Genomic DNA, 27,101 nt, shown 5'->3' with positions numbered 1-27,101 from the left:
TTAAACATGTCAATATTCAAGAATTTAGATATTAGTATTAACTTGGAGTAACAAATCAATTGCTTTAAATAAATATAAATTTTATTAAAAAAACACCCACATCTCAGCAATATCAGGAATGATATAATAAACAGCTTTCAAATAAACTGCATCCATTACATTACAATACTTACAGTATTAATACCCATCCTGAATTCCATTTGCAGCATACCAAACTTCAGGAGAACAAGGGAAGCCTTAAAAAATAAAATGACAGGCAAAAAGTTGCACTTTATTTTACCCTTAGTGTCTAACTGCAAAAAGACCAAGTGTGTATCAACTGCTAGCTTAACCTTTGAGCCGAGCCCATGCAGCGCACTAGTTCAGACCAGAAGTCATTCAAGTAATGTTGACTCTCTCAGAAACACTCTGAAGCATCTTCAAGTATGGCTATGCTCTGAACCCGCTATATCTTAGACTCCTCTGCTTTCTCAACCACAACCTGCTACTGTAGCTGGGTCCTGTACAACCAAATGTCTTATGTCGAATTATTTTACAAAATTGGAACAGTTAAAAAAAACTAGAACGTCTAACGTCTGCGCAAACAGTATGCTGTAACTGTAAACATTGCTGTGACAGTGAGCATACATTTACAGACTTCCTGGCTAAATCTAACCATGATCATTCTGATAACCTGAAAGGATATTTAAAGATATGTTGAGTATCGCTGATGGGGGAGCTGTGGGTCAATTTGACAGAACAAGAAGAACCTACATCAACATCAAAGAATGAGTTGTATTCCTGCAATACAGGTTCCTGGTATGTACAATGTGACATAATTTATTTGTTTTAAACACATTTACAATCTATTTAAATAAAACGTTTTGTAATTCTTTATTACATTTTTTTTTCCTGAAAAAGAAATGAAGTGCTTTCAGAAAATGAATCTGTTGAAGAGTGGGGTAAGTTGTTACTGTAACATGACATTCCACTATATATCGCGTTAATTAAATCAAATAGACAGGGAGGAAAAATCATTATACAATTGCTTAGTGGTTATAAATAAATTTAACTATACACAGGCACAAAGATGTGCAACTACGTTAATCACTGCCCTGGTCTTGTCTCAGCAAAAGCAAATACATTGCTTTTTACTTAGTCAATATCATACTTTCCCTTTAGTCAACTCAGTGCATATATGTTCAAATTACTTTTAAAAGATTACCTTAAAATATAAGTAAAAAAAACTGCATGAAAGTATCTTCATCCTCACAGAATATTTTTTTTCTCTTTGTGAAGTCGATAAGAATCAGATTCAGGATGCAATGGCAAGAACCTGAATGAGAGACATACCGGATGAGTACAGGCGATGAACACAGAATTAGTTGAAACTGTCCCTGATTTTACAGCAACATCAAAGATTCAAGTTCAAGTAATACTTTCTAGCAGATTGATAAGAAAGTAAGAAATGAACTATTATGCCTTTTGGTGGCCTGAAGTTGAACTGTTATTATTTTTTGAAAGTAATATACAAAGGAAGAAAGAAAAATATGTTATAATCCTATTGCCAAACTAGTTTTGAGGTATATGACGGGTTTGTACTGTACATTATTTAAAAGCCTTCCGGCTGTCTAAAGAGTCTCCCATTGTATGTTTCTAGTAGGTTGGATAGCACCTTATGATCAGTTAAACCCAAAGAAATACAATGAAATACGCCGATAGCATTCTTTACAACCCAAAATCTCTAACAGTAATTCCAAAAAGGGAAATTAATTTACTGTACATATCTCACCTGTTTATCTTACAGTTAGATTACAATAATTAAAGACCCCACAGCAAGCCAGCTGCCCTCTGAAACTGACACTGGGCTAACCCTGTTTCATGTTCCTCAGTGTATAAAAAACACATTTCCTAAGCACCACAGACAAACAACTACATGTAATATTCACAGTCCAGGTTTGTTCAATGAACCTAAGGTGAGGAACATTAAAAACAGTCGCTGACAACAAAGTAAACCTGGGGAAAAACTGAAATAACAAACCTACTTTTTTTTTTTTTTTTTTACCTCAATGTTAGAAATGCACCAAAAGAATGACTTAATTTACAGTATAAATGACATAGGTAAGCTAAAGAAGCACCAAACCTCTTTTTGCATGAACTTGAAATCTGTTTCATGGATTACTCATACTATCTTCTGTTATAAATTCATCAATTTAAATTCAGTGATGCTTATAAATGAATTACTCTCAATGTAGTAAGTATAACCAGATTTTATGATTTAAAGGTATTACCAAAACATTTAACTCTCATTATCAAAAAGTGCCCTAAGAACCACTGACTTTCCAAAAACCATTATGATGCTGATCATTTGATTGTGGGATGATATTTTTAGTGTCCTGTTCGTTGGGTGTCACTCGTAGAGTGAGTTATGGTTATAGTGTGAAGGTATTTGAATTTAAATAAATGCTAATAAGCATACACTTTAGCACCGTGAATGTTGTCATTTACAAAGTCAGTGTTTTATGCCAAGAGTACAATTTTGTAAGAAAAATAAAGCCACCAAAAATGAAAATTTGTTTCCATTAAAAATAGGTCCTTGTGTTTCAGTCTGAGAGCACCAGAGATGTTGACAGTGTATATCTTGCAAAAGTTGTCAAACAAAAATAAATACATCCTTAGTAGGGTCAACATGTAAAGCTTGATTGTTAACGAGGTGAAAGACCTGATGTGAAAGGTGATTTATATCTCATCTGATCACAGGTTCCTTTTTCTACATTGTTGCTAACCGTACAGACAGGAAGGAGTGTTTAGAAGAGGCCAGTGCTGCTTGTGGTCTTTGTCATAAATCAAGCACCTTCAATGTTCTTCTTCACCAGTGCTTCTTACACAAACTGACTGTAGGGCCCTGTGACCTTGGTGAAGGCGTACGGAGATGTACTGACATAGGTGTTTGTTGTGCACGACAAGGACCCCTCCATTAGGGCCTGGATAAAACGCTTGTAAGGAGGCTCCCCGGTGGATTCTGACTCCGGATGCTCACGCTTCGCCCCCTTCTTGCCTTTGCTGGGTGTCCCCTCGCCACCATTCCTCTCCGCGTCTTCCTCCTTCTCTCGAGCCTTCTCTGCCATCTTGGCTTCCCACAGTGCCAAACCATGCTTGGCCTCGTTCATGTTTTTGTGCTGGTAGAAGACCAAGGAGATGCGTGTTGGGTGGGTGCGGTCTGGATTTTTCACGGGCGTCGTGGCGTGGAGCTCCCGTTTTGCACACTCAATGAGGACTGAGCCGTGGCTTGGTGCCACTGCCACACCGCCGATGTCAGGGTCCAAGAAGTTGTGCTCGTTGTCTGACCACACCTCAGGCTTTTGTGGGGTTGTGGGTGTCTGCGGTGTTCCAGGCTCCTGCTTAATACCAGAGCCCATGAGGCCCCCATTAGGCAGACCTAAACCTGACTGGGTTTCAGGGTTGAAACCCCCACCGCTTAACTGAGCAGAATGCATCTGTGGGCGAGGCATGCCCATCTCTGTCTTGATTTGCATATGGAAAGGATCTTGGCCCGGGGCGAAGATTTGAGGGCTCCGAGATAGGTAAGGATTAGGGTATCCTCCAAACTGATTGCCTTTGCTCATAGCAGCTGTATAGTCTAGACCTCCTTGAGATGAGGGTGCTCTTGAGAGGGGGTCCATAAACTGGGGGTCTGAGGTTCCATTGGGACCATAAGGGGCGTACGGTCTCATGGGGTTAACTGGCCTCATGTTGCAGGCATTGTAACCGTTCACCTGTAAACCTGGCTCGGCATACCTCGGCGGGTAATTGACCTCATAACGTGGATGTACACCATACTGCTGCTCGGAGTAAAGTGCTGGCCGCTGTTGTCGATACATATCCAGGTGCTTTGGGTTTGAAGCATAGTATGGGTGACAATTGTCAAGGGGCATTCCTCCGTTACATTGATATCCTGGATATGGATGATTTGATCCGTTAATGTAAGAGTTTGGTACGTGGAGCGGGGAGGGGTAAGGGCTGGCTGGAGTTGGTGGCTGAGGGGGATACATGGTGCCTGGCTTGGAAGTGCTTGGAAAAGAACCTGGGTGGTTGGGGAACCTGGGGTAGCTGGTTGAGCCAGGATAAGGGGGAAGTATGCTCTGGTGCTGTTGTTGCTGAAGTTGCTGATGATGGGCCCCAAGGGGGTGTGTTGGCTGACCTGACTGTAGGATTGCTCCCATAGCACCGTGAATAGGTCCTAGAAAACAACAAACCCCAAAGGATTAAGGTCTAAGCAGCAGCATTTTACAACAATTATTCTCATCATGTGCCACTTTTTGTCAATTCATTGCTTATTGTTTTTCCGAGTTAATTTAGTATGTTGACAACATGTCCTTACTAAGCGATACAATATATACCAACAATATATGTCAGAATAAATGTTACTCTACCTGCCATAGGAGTGCTCTGAGCGGTATTCTCATAAGTGCCAGCTTTTGCCTTGGCCAGGAGGGCCTTCTCTGCCTTTTCATTGTCCAGCATGGCATTCTTGTTGGCAGCTGCCTTCTTAGCGTCCAGCTTTTTTTGTCGGCATGACTTTGCGGGCTCTGAAAGCATGCGCACCTGGCGGCGGAAGGCACTGAGGACTTGGATGGCGCCCGACTTTATTTTCTCCTGCTGACCCTCCTCACTGCCAAATTCATCAGTGCTTGAAGCCTTATAAAGAGGCAATACGTGGAGCTGCTCATCCTCCGGTATCTGTCCGATGTCTCGGTTATCCTCACTTGTTAATGTACACACCTGGAAAAACGGGTTGAGTTCAATACTGTTTGTTGGTGATGTCACCGACATTAAATAATAAATCTACTTTTGTTATTCACCTATCGGTTTTAATACCATGCCTTGCTGGGATGGCAACGCAGAGCTTGATGTGTAGTTTGCAGTTTCTCTACCTCTTCCATTCTCAAAGAAATACAACATACTTAGAAAGATGAACTGCTTACCACGGTGCTGCCGCCCTGCATGTTGTGGAGGTCTCTGTGAGCATGGGCACAGAAGTCAAGACAAGCAGTGACCCCAGAGAAGGGACGGCCATCCTTGAGCCCCAGACGGCAATCTGGTGCCCTGTGTTCATGTTCCACCTGTGTCCAGGTGCAACAGGAGGTCAATTTGAATAAGATGTAGATGTGGAAAGGCAAGCAGTCAAACAATGTCTAAATATACACACCTGGTTTCCATAGGCTTCAGGTGCCAACGTTTTATACAAGGGACCCAATAAGGTTGCTAGATTTTGAAAGTTGTGCTCCAGTCTCTCTTCCTGAAAGACACAAATTGGCAGTATTAAGTAACTTAATTAGCTTATTATATTAACGGAATCATGTTGAACATACTTCTTTCATATCATCTCCTAGTAGCTTGAATTTTCTTGGGATTTTGCTGCGGGCAAACTTGCAACCATTGTAGTACATGCTCCAAGAGCAGCCAAAGGAGAAAGATGCCCCACAGGCATCAGGATTTAACCCCTGGCATACACAGGTCCTCCTGAAGAGGGAGGACATCAAAATGAAATGCATTATTTAGACAAGGCTTATTCAAAAAGATAAAAATTGATAACTGAAGAAGAAAAAGCCCTTTAAAAGTATACAAAAGCAATAACTAAATTGTCCTTGTATGCATACAAAATAAGAGCCAGGAAACAAAATAGCCCAGTTACTTACTCCTCATTGATAGCGCATCGTCTCTGGGTGTGGGCTCCATGCTTTGTTAGAGTTTCACTTAGCTCGAGGTAGAGGCGGTCAGCTAGGCTGGGCAGGATGCCCTCCCAGACCAGGATTACTACAATGATGCAGGCTGACTCACATTTGTGACCAGTGCGTTCCCGCACCAACACCAGGAGCTTTTCGTCTACACCGGACCGACGAATCACCTGAAAGAAGATGGGAATAGGCATTGGTGGAAGTGCAGATATTTGAGGGAAGTGCCAGGGCAGCTGCGTTTCCTGCTTCTCAAATGAAATATACAAAAATAGTTCTTACCCATTTGGCGATAGGGCACCCTTGTGTACTTTTTCCTTCCTTGCCGGTGTATACTACTTTTTCAATCCTGATGGCGGGACCGGTTAGACCAGACCTTCATAGCAGAATAGAGGCATATAAGTAAACACAAGTCAAATAGTACACAGTGGTTACATAACACTCAGTGAACAGGTCAAATATGTGGTTACCTTTTCTCCATCCCCTCCCGAATACCGGCAACACTCGGCGCAGACCCCAAGTGAGTGTAGTATGGGCCTTCATCCTTCTCACTGATTTGTTCTAAATGTCATAAATGGACATGCATTAATATTTACACACCAACTGATTAATCATCTTTCAGAACCAACATCATGATACTCACCAACACAGTGACAGGATGCAATGTCATATTGTGTTTTCATGGGGGTGTCCAGCAGGTTCTTTATAGGGGTATCCAATAGCTTCATAGGGGAGTCCATGAAGCTTTGCAAGAGGTATTCCTTCTTAGGGGTGAAATCAGGTGGTCTTTTTAGAGCTGTAGGGACTGGGGCAGCTGCTGCTGATTCAACTCCACTCAAGTCAGTGTTGGTTGACAGGATTGTGACAGGCCCAGAATATTCCACCTTGACTTTATTTGCTGGATTGATGACAAGGGATTTCTTCTCAAACACAGGTGAAAGCTGGTACTGCCTCAGGCTTTGTTCCATGGAGGCCAAGATGTTTCCCGGCCTCTTGCTTTGCTCGCACAGGGATGGCTGATTCTCCTGCTTGATTTGCACACCACCTAGTCCTATCTCTCGCATCTGTAGCTGCTGCTCTTGCTGCTGTGAACACGGCAGCTCAAATCTGGGGCTGTTTTCCATTTTCACAGCTCTCAGGCCATGTGTGGGGTCACTAGTGCTCTGAAGGGGATGAGGAATGCCCTGGCGCTCCTGCCTTTGCAACAGGTGCATGCGCAGGGCTGCATGCCTCTCAAAGTCTCCATGGGGACCCGCAGGTGCCAGAGGTAGTCGAGGTCCCCTTTGGAACTGAGCGCATGATATCTGTAGCTGCTGTTCAGCTTTAGGATACAGCTGTGCTGATACCTGTTGGTTCAACGCGCCTCCTCGTAAGTGAGGTTGTAACTGCATCGAGGTCTGGGAGAAGTCTGCATGGTTGGGCTGGTGGCACTGGTTGTTAGGCAGCTGTGGTTGAAATTGCTTTAGGTTACTGCTGCCCGAGTCAGGTGGAAACTGCCTTTGATTTTGTTGAATCTGTTGCATGTCCGTTGCGTTATTGTAACTGAATGCATGGTCGCTGTGCTGGATTTGTTGGTTGTTGGATTGAGCAGAATTGTTTCGAAGAGGCTGGTTAGGTTGAATCTGCTGCTGACCTGGCTGAGGCTGACTGCGAGGTCTGTAATCGGGTGACTTGAGTGGCTGCCCTTCAAATTGTGGTGGGTGGGACAGGGGACGTTGAAGATGACAGTGCTGTGGTTGCTGCTGTTGCTGTGTTGGTAAAAACCCAGGTGACAGTATATCCTGCAGGTCAGGGTCTTCACATAAATGCTCTGACTGCATCTGGGTGTGGTAGCGGCTGTCAACCTGCTGATCTTGGTGGAAATTACGCTGCTCAGACATTTTCTGGGTTGGAGGCTGCTGCATTTGAGGTGCTTTTGAATTTGATTGCTGCCACTCAGGGGCAGTGTTGTGCTGGGCTGGAGCACAGTGTGTTTGGGCCGGAAGGCGGTCCTGCTGTTGCTGCTGGAAGCTGTTAGACCCCTGGCTGCTATCTGTGAAACCTGCCTGTGTCTGGAATCTTTGCCCTGGATTTGGCTCCAACATCTGGCAGTGCACCTGGGGGTTAGCTGTCTGCTGCTCTGACTGAGGCTTAGCAGGGAAGCCCCTCCACATGTCCTGCTCTTGTGCCTGGGATGACGGGCCACTTGCTAGTTGCTGCTGGGAATGTGGAGAGTTTAGCTCTACCCAGGCTCTTTGATGGGTAGTTGAACATGGTAAGTTGGATCTCTGCTGAGGCGTTTTCTCCATCCCGTTTTCTAACCCTGCATGACGTGGCTGCTGGAGACTGGGGCCCATGGGTCCCGTACTGTCGGCTCCACGTGAGTTCCCATCACTGCGTTTAAAGGTCTGGGGTTGAATCCCATACTGGTGGCCCCTGTCAGTGCCAAGGCACTGATGCTGACCAGACCTAGGTTCTTCACTTTGCCCCATCTTCTGCAACCCAGAGTTAGGAAAGGATGCATATCCACCTGTCTCTGCTGCCTGTACAGGAGCGCCTCGCTCCAGAAAAGAGTTCTGGTTAAACTCTTTGTTGGCATTCTCATATATACCTTGAGTATTGGTGTCATCTGGATAGCACTGTGGGCCATTTTGATGTTGTTGTGAGCTATTGGCAGTGTTTGTTGGCTGGATCATGCCAGGGAGCTGACCTAGAGAAAGCTCCTGATCAGAGTAAGATGGTGGCCGCTGCTGCTGCTGCTGTTGTTGCTGCTGCTGCTGCTGCTGGTGATCTGCTTCAAAGTTGTTGGAGTATCCATTCACTACATAGTTGACAGAGTTATAACGATTGCCCCCTTCTATATTGCCCGATGCCCCAGGCTTCTGTTGCTGTGAGTTAGGCATCTGAGCTGAATTGGGCAATCCTGAAGTTAAAGATTGGGGTTGAGCACCTTCACTTGGCAGCTTATTTCCCAGTGAACCGTTGACAGAATCTAGCTGTGGCCCAGATGTTTGTGGTGCGATTGACACTTGCTCAGGATAATACTGAGACAAGGTTTTCTCTAAAAGATCACCTGGAGTGCTTTCTATGGTTGAGGGGGGTGATACAGCACCATTTGGAATCGAAACATGTTTATTCCTTGGTAGACCGAACATATCTCCATTAGGAAAATTACAGTTCCTCTTGTCTAACTTGAGTTCTGTCTGTGGGGCATTGCTCTCAAACTCAGCTGCTTTTGTCAGCTCAGGAAAACCATCCACCAAACTAGAGCTCACATCGTCATTTCTTTTAATCTCAGATTCTACTTTAAGTTTCTTGGGCTGGTGGGCCAGTAAGGACTGCTCATTGAGTGCATGCTTCAACTCTCCATTCATAAGTTCTCCATTCATCATGTAGGATCCTTGATCGAACAGCCCTTGTACTGAGGCAGGACTGTTGCAGTTCTCCCTGTGCCTCTTCATGGAGTTAGCACCTGCGCTGGCCTTGTAATGGTTCCAGCTTGTGTCCCCAGTGATCTGCTGAGAATCTTCCTCTGAAGACTGGCCTCCATTCTGCAGTTTGTGAGAGATGTTGCGAGATGTGCCAAATTGTGCTAATATCAGATTTTCTTCCGCCTCATGTCTGGCTTGTTCTGTTTCCATCTGGCCTGCTCAGAGTCCATCCACAGGGCTGCCCTCTGTCCGTCCTGCGGGGCAGATAGAGGGAGAGAAATAGTTGGTTACATCATTATTCAAGTAGTTATGTTTTCAAATACAATATGTCCTATGTTAAACAAACACAGGATTTTTATTGACCTACGTTTTTGAACTTTACTCGGTCATATTGACTCAGACATCGAACTTCAGCACTCGTCAACTAGTCTTGGATCTGAATATGACCTTAGTGAGGGGAAGGTCAGTAATGTGTTTACACTTGGCAATGATTTGTATCAGTTGGCAACACAACCTGTCATAGAATTAGATTCACCCTGACCTCATCTCCCAATCACCTAAAACAGGTAGAAAGCGAGAAGAGAATGAAACTAGAGGTCATAACAGGACTATTTTTGGCTAACGGTGGACTGAGTTACCATTTTTTATTTAACATACACAGCTCTACAAAAGGTATCCTTTATTAGGAGTGAATGCCAATATGTGTGCGGATATATGAGGACCCTTATCTCAAACTGAAATCTGTGACTTCCTGTTATGTTCTGTGTGTTAATCTAAAAATGGGCCAAAAGCTTGCAGTCACCTATATAACTGTTCTGCAGGTAAAACAAATGGTTGGATAATAGTGAAGTGCTCTAAATACATTGTTTTGAAACTGAACTTTTGGTTGCAAATATGCCAATAGACCAGTTGGTGTTCAGTCTACTTCAATAATGGAATTTTTCTTTGACAAACATAGGGCGACTTTATGTATATCACCCATATCCACCATCATTGCGCTCAAAATGGTGGGAGACTATAGCAATATTTTAAATAGAAACACAGGAACATGCTAAATTAAGGGAACATTAATTTAAAAAACACTGTAGTCAACATGTGAACCAGCAGCTTTTTTTCAGACATGCATCAGACAATAGCATGTGTCTGAATCCTTTCTCTAGATTCTGACCAAAGTTCACTTTCACAAAGAACACTTTTTCTTTGTATTTGGGTTTTCGGTTGTAATATCAAAGGACAGAATACATTAAACTAAACACAAGTCCAGTTGATTGAAGTTAATAGGATGCAAGGTTAATGTCCCAGATGGTAGATGGGAGGAGGAGTTGGCTGCTCGTCAGCTGTGTCGTGGTATTCCTCACCCTGAACACATTGCTGTGTCAAATATGCAAATACACCTCAAGTTTCAAGTTTGCGGCCTTTGTTATCCGGGCTAAACCGTAACTTTGTGTGCCATGGAGTTATACCGAGTTCAGAATATAAACTGACACCCACAAATTTCCCACACTGAGTTAATTACCCTGATGAACTTCTTTGCTTTAGGTTTTTTCAACTCTGATTTAAGAAAATGTAATTTTGTCGGTGGAGCTGATTCCAAAAGTTAACGTAAAAACCTAAACATCTGAGTTTTGTTAGATATGTCGTCTGTTAATCTAAATAAATTGTATGTATGGTTTCAGCTGAGCAGCATTTTGTCTAATATAGATAAGTTGGCCAAAGTTTTAGAGAAGCTAGCTTGATTTTGTATTCCTTGGGATCTGTAGGTCTAGCAACAAAGTAATTTAATAAAGTAATAAAAGATGGAACTAAGATCCTCTTCAGAAGGTTAAGCAGCAAAAAGAGTATATAGTTTAATTTAATAATTGCTTAGCCTGCCTAAAGCATAGATTCCAGTAGAATATTGATTTCTGAATTGCAGTGCGCATGCACAAAGAGCCTCGTTTAATCCATCATAATTATGAGCAACTCTCCTGCAGATTCCAAATGGAATGGGCAGCTGATGAGCACCGAGAGAAGCCCAGATTCAGTTTTAAGTGTTTAGGTAAAAGAGTGTGCTTGAAAAATAACTCATTGTACTGTAGATTCCCGGTTGGCAGATGAAGGGGGTTCAGTCCTTGTACAGAATATATTACAAAACTTAAGTTTGTCCTCAATGTCACGGTTACATTTGCATCAAAGAAAGTATGCCTGGTTTTTACTTTCTTTTAAAGGCTTTAAAAAAAGAGACACACTCGCACAGGTGGGAGTCAACATCAAATAGACCGCCACCTTTTCTAAACAAGCCATGGTTGTTGTTGTGCTTTATTTTCCTCCATATATCAAAGGCGAGAGAAAATGCCCTTTCCTGACTTTAATAGGTGTCCTGAGATTTGTGATGAAGCATTCTGTCATACCTCGGATCATTTTTCACACCTCATGACAATTGGTCAAATTGTAGGGACGGCTTCATATAAAAAAAAAAAAACCAACTGTTGGCACATCATGGTGTGCTTGAAACAGCAGTTTACCAAAATGTGTTCATCAAGACAATTTAGATTCTTGTAGGGTAAAAAGACTTCCTGCTTTATGTTCTAAGACATTTCGGTCAGCTAAACACTCTGTATGTACTTAAAGTAAATAATGTCCTTGGAGCTTTGAAGCCTCGGGTCACAACTGCCGGCTGCTATGGTTAAGTTCAGAGAAGTAGGCTATACAACCTTTGAAAACATAATTGGATCCAGCTTCAGATCCCCACAAAAGCCCTCCTGTTAATGCAAACCTACTATAGGCACTGACTGATGTTTGGGGGGAAAAAAACCTAAATATTTGAGGTACTATGGCATGATCGTGCTCCATCTTTGGGCCCGATTATCACATCTGGAAACGGTTACAGCTGCTTATGATTCTGGCAGAAGAGCTGTCGTCTTCAAACAACATGTTTTATCCAAAGCCTGATAACCTTTTTTGAAAGATATTTGGAGAGACACAGTCTCCATTTCAGCCACAACAATCATTGGCATTGAAATAAATAGCTATTGATCATGTACATCGCTTCATTCAAGAATGATTATGAACAAATGTAACGTTCAATAATAATTTGCAATTCGTGGAAACCATTATTTTGATTTTACTGTCCAGATGGGTCATTTGATAAATTCAGCTATACATTCGAAAGTATACTGGAGACCAGGATAGCTTGCTGAGGGGTCCTAAAATGAAGCACCTGTGGCATTAGATGACCTTAAATTTAGGGGATAAGTTCATATTCCGACCAAAAACGAATTTCAATTGCTTTTTTCAAAAGTTGCCCATTTCATAAAGTGATTCAAGACCTCGAGATATTGTGCACTTTCAGAGATAGTATTGTTATCAGGTTCCTCTATTTTCATAGCCAAAATGTCCAAATTGGTTCCATGAAGGAGGCAAAACAAAATGCCAGTTGCCATCGTGGCCCAGTCGGCCATCTGGACCAAGACAACCTTCACAAGAAACTCAGACTGAGCTCTGGCCAGGCAGCCGAGCTGGTAGAAATAATGATATCCTTCTCTGTGTAAAACCCCCCTCCAGGACATTAGCAGCCCTCCAGACCCCCAAAGTTAGCGTGCTAAATCTCCCACTAACGAGCCAAGCTGTTGCAGGGTGTCTGGAAGCTCCCACCGTTGTCACAACAGAGCAGCCGGCTGCCTGTTAGCAGGTAGGACAAGCAAGCGGATCACTGAAAACAAAGACAGCTCTCATGCCGATTGGCTGGGGGGAAAGGGGCCTGAAAAGTATATTTGTATGTGTATTGAGTTAGGATTTAAGAATAATTGTCTTGTGAGCTTACTAAAATATACATTTTCAACATTATCCGATGGGGTTTGGAAGGGTTTCATAAACCAGAAAAATAGAGACGTTTATAGAAATCTAGAACGCTGTGTAGTAAAAGAGAAACTGCAAAATCAACTAGCTCTTTCCATGCATTATCACTTGAATAGTTCAGATAATAGTTCTAAGTAGTATAAATAAGTATAAGGCAGCAGTCTCGGGCAACCAGTTGCAGAACTAATCTCTCGTTGCTGCTGTCTGACACAGACGGATGTTAAGAGCCACAGCGGGACCCCACCGCCAACATCGTAATCAGAAGTGACATTGAGCCTCTATGATTACGGCAAAGTTATTAAAATTTAAATGTGTTATTTTGACAAATGAGTTTGAGAAGCCCACCACCACGTGGGAGTTGTGAAACGTACACGGCTCTGTTTAATGAATGGCAAATGGTCTTTCCATCCCGGAGGCATCTTCATTCATACAGCATCACATTGGGATGTTCAGACATGCTGATTTTATGATGTGCTGTTTGGAATATCTTTGCTTGAGGATGAAAAACATGAGGTGATTAAGTCATATCATATTGAGTATTGCTGAACTAAAAGCTAACGTATCAGTCTTGAATACTATGTGGCAAACGACTTAACTTTACTTTGAAATTAACTTCATGAGAATCTCCCTCTGTATTGGTAATTCCAGCTTAAACTTTAACTACAAATACAGCTGCTTGGAGTTATGTACAATATCTTATCAACATCTACAGAAAATAACTAAATTAAGTCAGTGTCTTTTTGAGGAAAAGGGAGCTAAAAGGAGTAACCAAATGCTCCCACCTCACTGCACTCTTTCAGATAAAAAGCATCTGATCCCTGAGAACGTAACAATGAGGTAAGCGGGTGAATACCACTTCCCGACCCCATGTGACGACTCCTTTGTTTTGTCTGGCCCTCGGTGCAGTCTGCAAATCAGTAACTAAGTCAAGAGGTGAACGCGGGCGCTTAGCTGCTTTTAGCGCAGCTCCAATCCTGAGGGACACTCCAGGATTTACAAAGGGCCGAGCGGAGCCAAGCAGCTTGTCACAGTTGGATACACCCACACTGACAACAAAAAAAATCTTTGCAAACCCAGAACAAAGCCAGAGATCCCAGCTGAGTGTGTGTGCTGCCTGTCAGCGTACAAACATATAAACACACACACATACATAAATTACACAATGTTGAAAGTCCAACTTTGACTGCTTGCTTTAAGACATTTGGAGGATTGGCTGCATCCTCTTTATTATTCACAGGGAGAGCTATTTTTGCTCCGGAAGTAGAGCATTAAACTAAACCAGAGGCACTGCCTCTCAGTGGCTTTTGTGTGGATGCCTGCTGGAAGTTCTAACGCTTTGATCTATTTTGGTTTTCTTTCTAGTAGCTAATGTCCACCAGAACGCCGTCTCAGTGTCTGATAGGACTCAGCTTGCTTGGCTTGAACTGGATTTCCAACAAAGCTTTCTTTCCCTCCAAAAGTTAATTTCTTTGTCTCTATACGCTGTCGTCTGGCTTCCCTCCTTCTCCCACAGCCTCACCTCCAGTCCTCTGCCCTGTAATTACACTTCAGGGTCCTCTGTACTTCTTCTGTCTGCTATACTTCCCTCCTGCTCAGTCTCTCGTCTAGCCTGTGCCCTGATGAGCGTGGCCCCTCAGAACTGCCCGTTGCCTCTGTAGCTATGTATTTGCTGGCATTTATAGATGGCGAGTTGCTTTAGAGCTTTGAAGCCCGGGGGCAAGGCTGGACTCAGTGTGACCAGTGTTGTAAAACAATGGGCACAGTTTGCACAAGAGTCATATAAGGGTGGTAGTTAATGGACATATTTTAACAATTATGTTTGTTTTTAATATGGCTTTGCTTCACAAAATGCAACTTGTTTCCGTTTGTCCATCAAATTGCGAAAAGATCATATTTTCAACAAAACTAAAATATATCAATTGAGCTAAAAAAAATCACATGTATTATGAATGTTTAGTCCCATTTCCTGATGCTTTGTCTTCACAACACTAGTGTAGCAAACTTAAATGCACTGGACTGGCAGTGTGTTTTTGTTATTCGCAGAGGCCGCCAGTGAAATATGAGAGCTGCCATAGTAGATGGCGTCTATTTGGCGTGACTTGGCAGACGTATGTGACATTTACCGCTAACGACAGCTGCTCGGAAGCTCAGGTCTGTTTCAGGTTGAGGCCGAGGGAGCTAGGCCTAAAGAGTCCCGCTGTTGTAGAGAGAGAGAGAGAAGAGGTGTGGAGCAGCACTGTAAATCAAACGCACTTGAAAAGCCACACCGCTGTTTCACAGAATAGTCCCAAGAATAAGCCATAATCTCAAGTGTATATTTCCGTTTCTCTGCCGATTTGGGCCTATTGACATTTTCCTGTTTGATAGATAAGAACGTGGAGCCTGCATCCAGTCCCGAGACTATAAATTCTAAGAGCACTTTTTAAACAGGTTAAACCCACATGCCTCATGAACTGAGTCATAACGTGTGCCAATAATGATATTCAACATAATATCATATATCTTGATTACATATTTGAACTGTACCTCAATGTTAATGCTGTAACTACAACAATTTAACATTGAACCAACTGCATTTGTTCACAGTTTACGATCAACTTGTCCAACATCAACATACAATATGAACTATTGCTTACTATTCATTTAGTCACCGTACCCACAGCATTGTACTGATATTACAAACTGAAATCCAGTCTCGATATTTGTTTCATATGACTCAAACTTGAATTGCGTTGCATTTGAAAGTATCAAATCATGATATGGAAAAGAGAAATAGAGTCTTTTGTTGATAACATGCATTTTGCTAAGGATATTCAATGTCAAACCGTAGAAATACTGTAATGGCTGTATATGCTGACAGACTTGAGTTCAGACTGCACCCGGCAGAGCTGCGAGTGAAACCTCATCTGTAGCAACTCCCACCAGCGTAATGAGGTCAGATGACTTGCATTCTACAGCGTTTTAAATCCCTCCCGTAAATATAGTCGGACCCACTGCTCCACAACATTTTCACAACTCTGCATTCCAGCCGGCTGCGTAAACAACAAAGATGTAGACTCCAAAACATTTCAGAAGCTCTTGAGTATTATTAAATCTGAGACAAAATTACTACGTGCATTTGATCTCATTGTTATAGGTTCAGTTTTTGATGACAATACACAGCCCAAAACAGCTATTTCAACAAGAGGACTCTGGATGCACACATTTTCCTGATTCAAGGCAGTGTTTAATTATTCCTTAAGACGTACGTGTCGACATTTTGAATGTCAGTTTGTGACATATGGCAAGCAGGAGGGAGCTGCCTCCACTGCAGAGGGGTTTGGGAAAAAGTTACGGGGGTGAACTGGAAAGTCTGGAAGGTCCGAATACAGCAACTCATAAAGCACAATGTGAAGTGAAGTGCTAGTAGCATGTGTTGTCACTGACTGTTGCTACTATAGGACAGATGTTAGTTCATGTTCTGCATCTCACTGAGTCTCTCAGTCAGGCACGTCACACTTTGGATTTAGTCACATGGCACACTGATACAATGCACCTCACATGGTTGCTCGGGCCTTCCCTCTCTTTCATTCTATCAGCCTGAACATATGACACTCTCCACCCTGGCTAAGAAACAAAAGGCCCCTGTGTCTGCAGTCATTTTTATGACCCTCCAAATGTACATGCTCGCCGGATCACTAACATTTTTCTTTTTGGGAGCTTAAATCTTGCTGCTATCTTCTGTCACGTGAGAGACCTCAGGGACAGGTGGGCTCTACACTCTGATCTACAGAGAGAGGAACAATCTAAACAAATAAAACATGAAAGCCAAGTCCTGGACAAAAAAACTACATGAACTTTCATGTTGTCTTTTTGTCCAGGACTTGGCTTTCATGTTTTAGACCACACACACAATTTCCTCATTTGTAAAATCAAAGCAAGACATCTTTTTCTTTCCCCTTGAAGGAATAGTTTGACTTTCTTGTGTGCTTACTTATGTGTTGAGCGTTACACACAATTGATACCCCTCTCTTGCCTCAACCATGAATATAAAGCTACTCCAAGAAGTCACTGCTCTAGGCAAAGAAATATTTCAGCACATAACCTCCTGTACAACCACAACCATTTTACACTTTGTTTTTTGTTTGGATTAAACAAATACAATACATTACTACGTCTATTAGAGATATTAAAAGGCCCTGGGCTACATCCGTCTCCACCCGTTTCCAGTCTGTGTGCTCCGCTAAGCTAACCCGTGGCTTTATGTTTACCGTGCAGACACAAGTGTCAACAACTAAGCGAAGCGGCGTATATTTACCTTTTTCTTTAACACTGGAAGATAAAATGAAATGTTAAGGTGCAGCATTGTTTTTGATGGCTGTGCAGCAGAAAACTTTCCCTTGAGGTTGACCCATCCGTGTCGTGTTAGGGGAGATATACAGCTTCTGTTTTAGATTAAAGATGTGTCAATCTTTTGTATTGATCACTGAAAAGGCATGTGGATTGTATTAGCAGGAATGCAAAAGCTTGAGGTTCTGAGTTAGTGATGTTACTCATGTTGCTTCCATTAGTAAGAACAAAGGATGCTGCATACTGTTCGACCTCAGGTCTAGTTCTGTCAGGTAGAGCAGTGCTGTTTCCTGTTGATGCTCACTGTGGCCTAATCACCACTCTGTGACGTAGCGATGGCTGCATCACATGACCGCCTGGAGCAACAGATCACTTTCCTTCCCTCTTTTCGGTTTCCCTTCTCTTCATGGTTCACCAAAAACAGTGAAGCTCTGCAGGTACAAGTTGAATGCCATTGAATTTTTTCTTCTTCAATTTAATACAAAATGAAAGTCTCCTTAAATGTAAATGGAACACAATGAAGCAGTTACATGATCTTTAAATGTTCTAGCAGTCCATCTTTTCCAAAGTGTTTGTGGGTTGTCTGCAATTCCTTCCATAGAGAGCCTCCTCCCCCTCCTTAAGAAGAAGGATCTGTACAATCTGCATTGTTCTTTATGTCTAATGCAGGACAGATGTGGCCGACTTGTGGAGATTCCCACTGCAGTCTCTGTTCTTCAACAGATTTACGTCACAATATCTTCTCTTACTGAACTGTGACACATTTCATCAAACTATATAATTATCTGATGAAGTTAATTTGCAATTATTTGCATTATTTTATTGAATTAATTAGTTTTGCATTAACACGGGAAGACCCAAGAAAGCAGAAATGCCTTATTCATATCGGTTTGAGTGAAGTTTTGGGAATATGGATTAAACTTGATTTGTGAAATGATTATAATTTCTATGGTTATGAAGTGTTCAACAGGCTGTTGTGGCCTCAATTCTAGAGTACAATTTGTATGTTGTAAGTGTGCACACAATCTCAAAGGGAAGAATAATCAATTTTTACAAAGCCAAATCTACAGATATTCAATTTTTTAGAATTCTGACTTTTGATGAGCCGCTACTCCGTCAAGCTGTTAGCACGACCATGGAGCCCACATTGTCATTAACTGCACTCCCTGAATAAATATAATCTCATTTTTGGAAAAATCGAAAAGGTAATATAGAGAGCGAAGCAGACAGAGAGACGGGTCGAGAAAATGTGTTTGAAAGACAACTCCAGGCTGTCAAACTGATTCAGCAGCAAAATCAGGTTAGAAAGATAAAGGTGAAGACAAAACTGATCACGGTGTAAAAGTGAACCTTGTGATTGAGACCGAAGACAATACATTAAGGAACACGCCTTTACTCACTGTTACAATCATTAGAAAGCCAAAGCGGCATGTGTAAACATCCAGTGTTAGCTAGTTTATACTGTGCTAACGCACTCTGCTGATGTTAGCTCCAGGTAACGAGTATCACTCATTATTACAACATTTTACCATAGCTCAAAATCCACAAAACCAGCCTGACGGTGAAGAAAATCTGAAATGATTCTAAGGTTCCAGTGTGGGCTGTTTACCTTTTCCTGGAAAGACGGTACAACTTCTAAACGACGAAGCGACTAAACCAAAACAAACCAAAGTGCAGTTCTTATTTGGTTAACTACTAGAGCTCCCTCAAGGTAAAAAGATAAACCGAGAGAGGGGAAAGATTAACTGGCACCATGAGAATAAGCTATAACCAAACGCTCATAGCTATAATTAAGATAAATGTCTGCACTAATCCAAGATTGTTTGATAGAGTTGTTCAGGGTTCAGTGGGTTGAGGAAGCCGTGGACATGACAAAATGAAATGTTTACTCGTAAAGACCCCCAAGGTCTGATGAATAAGGAGCCTGCGATTTGTGGCAACATTTCAACGGACGGTTTTGTTGAGTCTATTGTTCAGGGGCGAGGCCAGCTGAAGTGTTTTAACTTGACACGGTTCATGTAGTGATCGAGTTTGAGGATATTGCATGTTTCAGTGGTTTAATGCTTGTGGTGTTGAGCAATACCTGATGAGTCAGTGAATATGAAAGAGGTTTGAGCCTCATGTGGATGGTGAAGGTGACATTGGTATGAATAACTCAACAGACACTGTTTCATAAGGGATACGCCACGCCTGTGTGCGTTTCTGATACAACTTGTTTAGCAGGTTGTCTGGGAAAACTGCAAACACTGACACACAAAAACATCCAGCTAGTATATGCTACGCTTCCACTGTAGGCTTGCAGAATCAGTAACTTCTTTTAAATCACTTAAAATCCATTTTTATAGAACTGCTTTTAAGTGATGTTGTCCTTTTATGCAGTTCTTTGTTTCCCCTATTTTAGTTTGTCTGTTCTGCTTTATTTTGTATTTTTCTATCCCATTATTGTGTTCATTGCCTATATGGCATGGTCTTTTTTGCCTCCTGTATTTTCTGAAATGTTTACTTGTATTGACGTTATGTTTTGCCTTGCTTCTATGTAGAGCACTTTGTAAACCCTGTTTTTAAAGGTGCTATATAAATTAAGTTATTAATATTATATCTACTAAAATCAGTCGGACCTGCTGAACTGGTTCTTCTTTTGAAAATGGTACTACATTTGTTTAACTCACTTTTATATCATTACACCATAATGCGATCATTTGGCTCACACTGAAACCACCACAAACAACTGGTAATAACAGGCCACAGTGTCGTGGATCAAATCTATAAACCATCAGCATTTCAGTGACACAGTGCCTTTACTCGGAGCCGACCGTAGACTGTTGAACAGAAGAGGTAAATCCTGATAGTACACATCAGGTACACATCAGTTACACATTAGGTTGGACTCCATGAACCTGCTAGTCTTCATTTTCTCAGTTGAATCAGTACAACCTAAAAACAAACCCTGCCAAAAAGAAGCCCACTGTGCAAAGCTGACATGCAGAGGCTAAACCTTTGTCTGTGGCTTCAAGCTGCATCACATGCAGACTCTAATTAAGAAATGGGCTTCTGAGCGTACAACCCCCCCCCCCCCCCCCCCCCACACCAATAATGCTGCTCCTTCCAACCAGCCTGTATCTTCTCCCCTCTAACCCTTTGTCTATGCAACAGTCAATATTATCTGACTAACTTGATGAACTGTGCACAGAGCAAAGTAAATTTCTCTCAGAGAGCCTGGTCGCCATGGCGACCATCTTATGAGCGCTCCAAAGCCCATCTGGTCTAAACATTACCCCGGCACGGCTGACTGCAGAATAGGCTGCTTTGCCACGGTGTGCACATGTGGTTTATGCATTGAACCTGCCAATAAATCAATAGTGCCACATATTTAGAAGACTGAATTTGCACTTGTGCAGATCAACACCTTTTTAAAATTGCATTTTAAACCTGAAACATGTTTAGCCAACATTTAGGAATAAGATAGTATTTGTGTTATCTTGAGCTACAATTCAAATCCAAACCAGCTTCCGATTAAACAGGAAGCAGAGGTGAACAGTAAACAGAGCAAAGGGAAACATTATTATAGGAAGGAAGTTAAAACATGCACATGGCAGTGGAGGAATTTTAAAAAATATGAGGGCATATTTATGGAAGACTGAGCTTCAGATAGTAGTTTGTTTTAAACTAAAACTTAGGTAAGTTTTGGCAATCTCTCCTTGTATTCAACAAACAGGAAGTGACGTCTTGGGCTTATGGCTAAGCTCAATCACAATGTAGTGATATTCTTTGCCTCATTGGTTTTTAAGCAGCCTGACCTAACTCACTGTTGCTAAGCTCCCTCTGTCCCTCCACGGAGTGGGAGGCACGTGACTCTCATTGAATAGAAATCACAAATCCTTCTGAGAGAGGGATATTTTCTGAGATCCATGGCTTCAGTTTAAGAATGTATAAACACTTCACTGCATTTCTGACACCTCAGAATGAAGTATGGAGATTATAATAGTTCTTAAACATGTGTGTTGTTTTAGTCTTAAAGGTAAAATCTGTGTGAGCTTCAGGAGTCGTCAATCATGTTCTGCCATGCAGTTGAGTGTCTTCCAGCACAGAGAGTGTGTTTGTGCCTCCCACATCAGTAAGACTGTTGTTTTGGTGGGGAAGTTTCTATCCATTCAGGCCCAAAGCTAAAATCGGTCTTTGAAACATTCCCAATATAAATACATATATGGATGCAAACCGGTCTGATCGTCATTGAGTACCAGCTGCTGCACTCGCACATTCCACTTCAGAAACCTAATATTGAGCGTGAGCCCCTTGAAGCCCTCAGAGGTAGTGATGTCATCCAGAGCGTTTAGCAGGGTTACGCTCCTAAATGACAGTCAGGACCAGCTGTCTGTCTTTGTGCTACTTGCGCAGACAACAGGGGGCCACGGGGCCTAACCTTTTCAATGACAGCTCTGAGCAACGAAACCGTCCATATCTGACAGCCATTTTAGAAGAGGGGTTAACGGCCATCGGAAGCAGTTGTTTAGAATCACCATGGACGGCGTTGAGATTGCACCTATCATGACATGGGACATTGATATTCATTCTTTTCAGATATTGTTCTTCTTAAAGCCAATTTTACCAGAGGATGGATTTTGACAAACTATATATGAACAGAGTCTCCTCTTTTGGTCCTTTTTTCCTGATGAACCTTTCAGGAGAAGATGTGTGACAAAGCCTCCTCATTGTCACAGATTTGATTTGACTGGAACTGACTGACCGCTATACGTTGACGAAGAAGTCCTGTTAAGGGTTCGATCCTAGCATGACGTTGGGTCGCTTTTGAAGATCCGTAAGGCATATTGACCGCCCGTGTGCAGGTTTACTTCGTTATGCCTACGTTAGAAAAGCCACATCTTTGCTGGCAAAGAGGCCGGTCTCACTCTCCAATATAGAAACACCCAACCTAACAACCTTTTTTTAACCCTCGCCTGCAAGAGCTTTAGCTGTGCACACGCTGTTTTTTTTCTCTCCATGAAACCTTGCAAATATTGCAAAGCTTCGACCGTAAAGGAAGTGATAGAAAAGTTGCCTGCCAGTTTTATTTCCTGACCCGTCAATATTTAGGCCTTCCCCTGCACATGAGCCATGCGCTGTCGGAGCAGCATCAACACAAGAAAAGGCTTGCTCTCCGTCTTGCCGCTCTCGAGCACATACGCCGAAATCAAGACTGGAGGTCTTGATTTCCTAACTTCTTGAAGCGGGACCGGCGATAACGGCATTCAAGGATATTGTACAAGCGCAGGAGAGGCGGCCCGCGGAGAGTTGGTCCGCCGAGAGGCGGGAAGGGATGCTATTCGCTTCGGAGCGATTACGTAAGATCTCACTTGTGTCTCTCTGTGCGGAATGCCGGGATAGTGTTTGTAAACAGAGCGGCCATGTGCGCGTGCTCACGTGGAGGCTTTTGAGTCGCTGCCCTCGCTGTCTCACCCCTGAGGTAAACCCTGACATCGATACACGCGCACAGAGCCAGCAACACTCCCTACGGCCACGTGCCACTCAAACACGGCCTTATCGCGCGCTCTCCATAATTATGCCGCTGCCCGGCGAACAAGGGGCGGACTCGTGGAAAAAGAGTGCCATGAGTCATTTTTGGGATGCACATTCGTATCGGACATTACTACTATTTCACAATCCCAGTGATGACCAATAAACCAGTTGCAGGCCATATTCGCATCAGTCTCTTTAAGAAAGTTTCATAGGACGGAAAGCCAAGATTCTAGACGGCAGTTGGGATAGATCTGGTGTTATGATCTGGTATTGAAAACTGACATTGTTTGTGATTTGGCTTCAGTTCATTTTTTGGATTTATTTTCAGAGAACATATGCACACCACTCTCCAACCCATGATGCTTTTTGCCGTTAGTCCAGACAGAGAAGTGAGTCACAGAAGACTTTTTGATACATTCAGCAGGCTTCAGAACTGATCAGCATATTACGTTTGGGTAAACTTCCAATAAATGCTGAAACTCATACAATAGATCTCATTCATCCATAATGTATTTGGCATGAAGTTAAGCAAAACTCCACATGCATGTCTGAGCTTATTCAATCTTATCTTAATAGTCCTACTTGGCTTTCATCAACAAGAACATTTTCACAACTGTGCACTATTGGTGACTAATTCAGTTTTAAACTGTGTGTAAATGAGCAACTACATTGTGACACTAAGAATCCACTGCAGACACCTTTTGATTGCAGGTTCCTGCTTCTCTCCCTCTCAATAGAAAAACAACCCCCAATAGCAGACAAGAGGGAAATCAATATTGCAGAAATCAATACAACACTCAGTATCTCGCCATTTTGTCTCGTGAAAGCCGTGCAAGCTATGATTAGCCAGCAAGTAGTGCAATATAAAATATCTAACCTGCCACTGGGCTTGCTTCTCTGTGTCATTTGTGCAACAGCCCCTGGGTGGAAATACGATGCGTGGGCTGGACAGAGCAGGGTCAGAGGTGAGGGCTTGGGTAAGGGCTTGGGTATTGTAAGAGGACAGCATTGTTTTGGAACGCTATGGCAACTGGACATTCTTCCCAAAGGTGATATTGTCTCTGCCCTGGGAGTGACATAAAGGGAACTTACGGCCATGACGAAGGAGCAACCCAACCACACGGCGTTATCTGTAGGTGCGGATAGATGAGAGAAGCTATGTGCATGTGATTGATCTATCTGGCCCTTCCCCCATCCAGCCCCCTATAAGCCCATTAATGTGCTGCTGCCTTTTCAGCTGCTGATGTAACTGCAGCCATGCAGAGGCTCGTGGAAACATCTCCAGTGAGATTTTGTGCTTTTTTATTTCTCGATTTTAGAATGTGTCATTGTTATGTAGGTCAGGATTAGCATTTGTAAATCCTCTGTACAGTGCAACTGCACACAAAGGGGAACACAAATTGTACAACCACACCGTGACAATTATAAATAATGTGCTTTCAGGGGCAAGCAATGAACTGGGTTAGATGCAATCCATCCAAAGGTGAATTAAATAATGGAACAGGATGTTTAACAACAAATAGACCAGTTGATACACAACAAACAGAACTACCTTGTTGTTGGCCAATTGTAGCTGTTCATTTGTTTTGTCTCGTTAGCTACGAGAAAACTGAAAATACTACTGGTATGACCAAATCTCTCTCTCTCTCACACACACACACACACACACACACACACACACACACACACACACACACACACACACACACACACACACACACACACACACACACACACACACACACACACACACACACACACACACACACACACACACACACACACACACACACACACACACACACACACACACACACACACACACACACACACACACACAAGCGTGGATCACCTGATCTCAACATAACAACATGAGTACTATGGAGAACACCCGTGCTACAGCACTCGTGTTGATGACACAGTCAGTGTCCATGCTGCTCATATCAAAACACAGCCATGCCATAGCGTCAGAGGGGTAACCGCCATTGTTGGTTCGTGAGTTTCCTGACTGCTCACTGTAGGAAAATAAAAAAGGGATTCTCTCCCACGACAAACGGATCATTTTCAGTAGAGAGTAAGCGAGTGTGTGCTGTAGTGTCAGGGCTGCATACTCATCCACAAAAATGCAGCATGGAAACACAAACCGTTTAAAACAAATGCTTAATTCAGAAGGGGAAAAGGAGTGTTTGGCTGTGATAGAAGAATGTTCTCCTTTTTCTGTCGTCATCAGCTGTTCACATAAAAAAAGCTTGATGATTGTCTTCAAGTCATTTGACAAGCAACTGACCTCATTTTGACCACTGACTTTTCACCTTCTCTGAAGCCCCTTGTATGCACATAATTCACTAAATGTCACAGTTAACAGCAACAAGTAACTCACAAGTTCAGAAAAAACGTAGCCTGAATTCCTGCATTGCTCCTGTAGGCAATTCACACTGTTAAACTACAATGACCAACTTAAGGTCAGTCATTATGTTCCTCCTTTTTACCTGAGGCCATTCTGTGGTGACATTACGACTGTAGTCAGTAGAATACACACGCCCAATACACAAACCTGAGTGAGATCAGTTATAATCTAATGGGCCATTCAGATGTTAATCTTGGAGTAGCACTTAGTGAATTCAGAAAAAGAAAAGAACTAACAACCTATTAGCTATTTGCTAATTGAGATAAGACCTGATGTCCTTTAACGGATGTAAATGTTGGATTTAACGAGTGTATTTCTAAAAAAATGTCCATACCAACACAAAAACCAAACTGTCCCGGTATGAAGACGTTTACCTCACTGTTATCCCGCCATTATTGTAGTTTACTTCTCTATCTGTGCAAGTCACCATGCTGGTTTTTTCGACACAAATTCCTTTTTGAGATGATTAGAGATCACACGCAGCCATGCACAGAAAGCACAGACACATTCCTCTTCGTATTCTCAATAATCTATTTGTCAATAGCTCTGTTTCCAAAAGAACACAGCAGGCTGATTGGCGTGACCTTTAACTGCTTGTGCTCCATTAAAAACATATAATCCCGTCCAGTAGCGCTTTGGTTTAGTTTCTCGAAGAAGTTTGGTCAACTTCTTTGACAAATAGGATGTCTGCTCTTCTGGCAACAATCTCCTCTGCCATTCTTGTTCCCCCTGTTAATGGTGCAGTAGGATAGAGTTTCATTTCCTACAGAGCTTTCTGACCTTGTCTGCCTTCACTACACTGGGCCACCACAATTCTCTTCTCTTCTCTTCTGCTCGGGATTTGCCTTTGTGTCTGCTTGTCTTTCCGTGGTGAAAGCAATGAAAGCTGATTAACAGAGATACACAAAGCCAGAAGCTATTTCAGCTCTACTGCTGTGCAGACACTATGCACTTACTGCTGCACACGTCCAGGTTGGACTTTTACTCTCCTACATCTAGTCTGCCTGCTGAACAGCACAAACAAACACATACACAGCCATGGATATGAAACTGAGAAGCTACGGGAGATAAAACTGCCTGCATCTAAACACATTTAATGAAAAACACCATCAATCTGTAATAACTAATAATTACACATAAATGTTGAAAAATGGGTTTCACCTCTAAAAACAAATACACTCACACACAAACACACATATGACACACTTAAACACGCTTTTATAAATATGTGCATGCTATTAAAAAAAAAAGCAAGGTTGAAATGTTGAGGAAAGAAAGGGCATTATAGAGGCATTTAAATTAAGCTTAAAGAAAAACTCCTGGACAAACAGTCTAAGTACACCATTTTCTATGATGCATTCAAAAGCAGCAATAATGTGTAGGTAACACAGAACACACAGGAAAACACAGAAAGTGTCCTTTCAGATTCAGCTGGCAAAAAAAAAGAGAAAGAAAATCGTCAGCCATGTTGGAGTAGCTTTATCTAATATCCCCTCCTTATTATGTTGAGTCTTGCTCTCATGGTGGGGGACATTTGCTATACCTCGCCTCATACAAAAACACACAGAATACACCCAGTGTTAAAGGGCAAGAGTAAGCAGAGTATTAACACAGTAAGCAAATTCTCACCTCCTTTTTACGTCCCTCCACTTTGTAGAAATTCCAACAAACCGTCTGGATCTCCTCTTTAACAAATCCTAAAGGGCAGCCATCTTGCCTCCTTCTGTTCTTCTATGAAACAGACTATCCTCCACATCAATATTCATGGAAACCAGTCTGACGTCGGCTCTCATCATCAGGAGCCCGGGTGTCGCTGTTTTGCCGGCATGAGAAGCACATTCATATGTGTTTCTGGTGTAAGGCAGCAGAGGTGCCGAGTAAAAAAGATGT

The 27,101-nt window shown here is 42.4% G+C and overlaps 1 protein-coding gene across 1 annotated transcript; it reads right to left on the bottom strand.

Moving 5' to 3' along the window:
* Window positions 1–59: 59 nt before the first annotated feature.
* Window positions 60–27,101, bottom strand: tet2 (tet methylcytosine dioxygenase 2). Its single transcript, XM_034540541.1, has 10 exons — window positions 26,841–27,101; window positions 6,358–9,378; window positions 6,185–6,275; window positions 5,997–6,090; window positions 5,679–5,887; window positions 5,352–5,502; window positions 5,189–5,278; window positions 4,965–5,102; window positions 4,413–4,761; window positions 60–4,219 (listed from the first exon to the last, which is right to left on the bottom strand). The coding sequence occupies exons 2-10, from the start codon at window positions 9,332–9,334 to the stop codon at window positions 2,862–2,864; spliced, it is 5,457 nt and encodes a 1,818-aa protein (XP_034396432.1). The 5' UTR covers window positions 9,335–9,378; window positions 26,841–27,101; the 3' UTR covers window positions 60–2,861.

Source organism: Cyclopterus lumpus, chromosome 1 (assembly GCF_009769545.1).
Source record: "Cyclopterus lumpus isolate fCycLum1 chromosome 1, fCycLum1.pri, whole genome shotgun sequence".
Lineage (NCBI taxonomy): Eukaryota > Metazoa > Chordata > Actinopteri > Perciformes > Cyclopteridae > Cyclopterus > Cyclopterus lumpus.
The sequence above is the reverse complement of the archived record's forward strand: the minus strand, read 5'-3'. Positions and strand labels throughout refer to the sequence as shown.

Bases quoted from the DNA above. Each gene is read 5' to 3' on its own strand.
- tet2 (XM_034540541.1), bottom strand. From the start codon at position 9,334: ATGGAAACAGAACAAGCCAGACATGAGGCGGAAGAAAATCTGATATTA. The intron at 5,888-5,996 runs GTAAGAACTATT...ATCTTCTTTCAG, and splicing joins GGTGCCCTATCGCCAAATGG to GTGATTCGTCGGTCCGGTGT. The intron at 4,220-4,412 runs GTAGAGTAACAT...GTTGTTTTCTAG, and splicing joins TCAGAGCACTCCTATGGCAG to GACCTATTCACGGTGCTATG.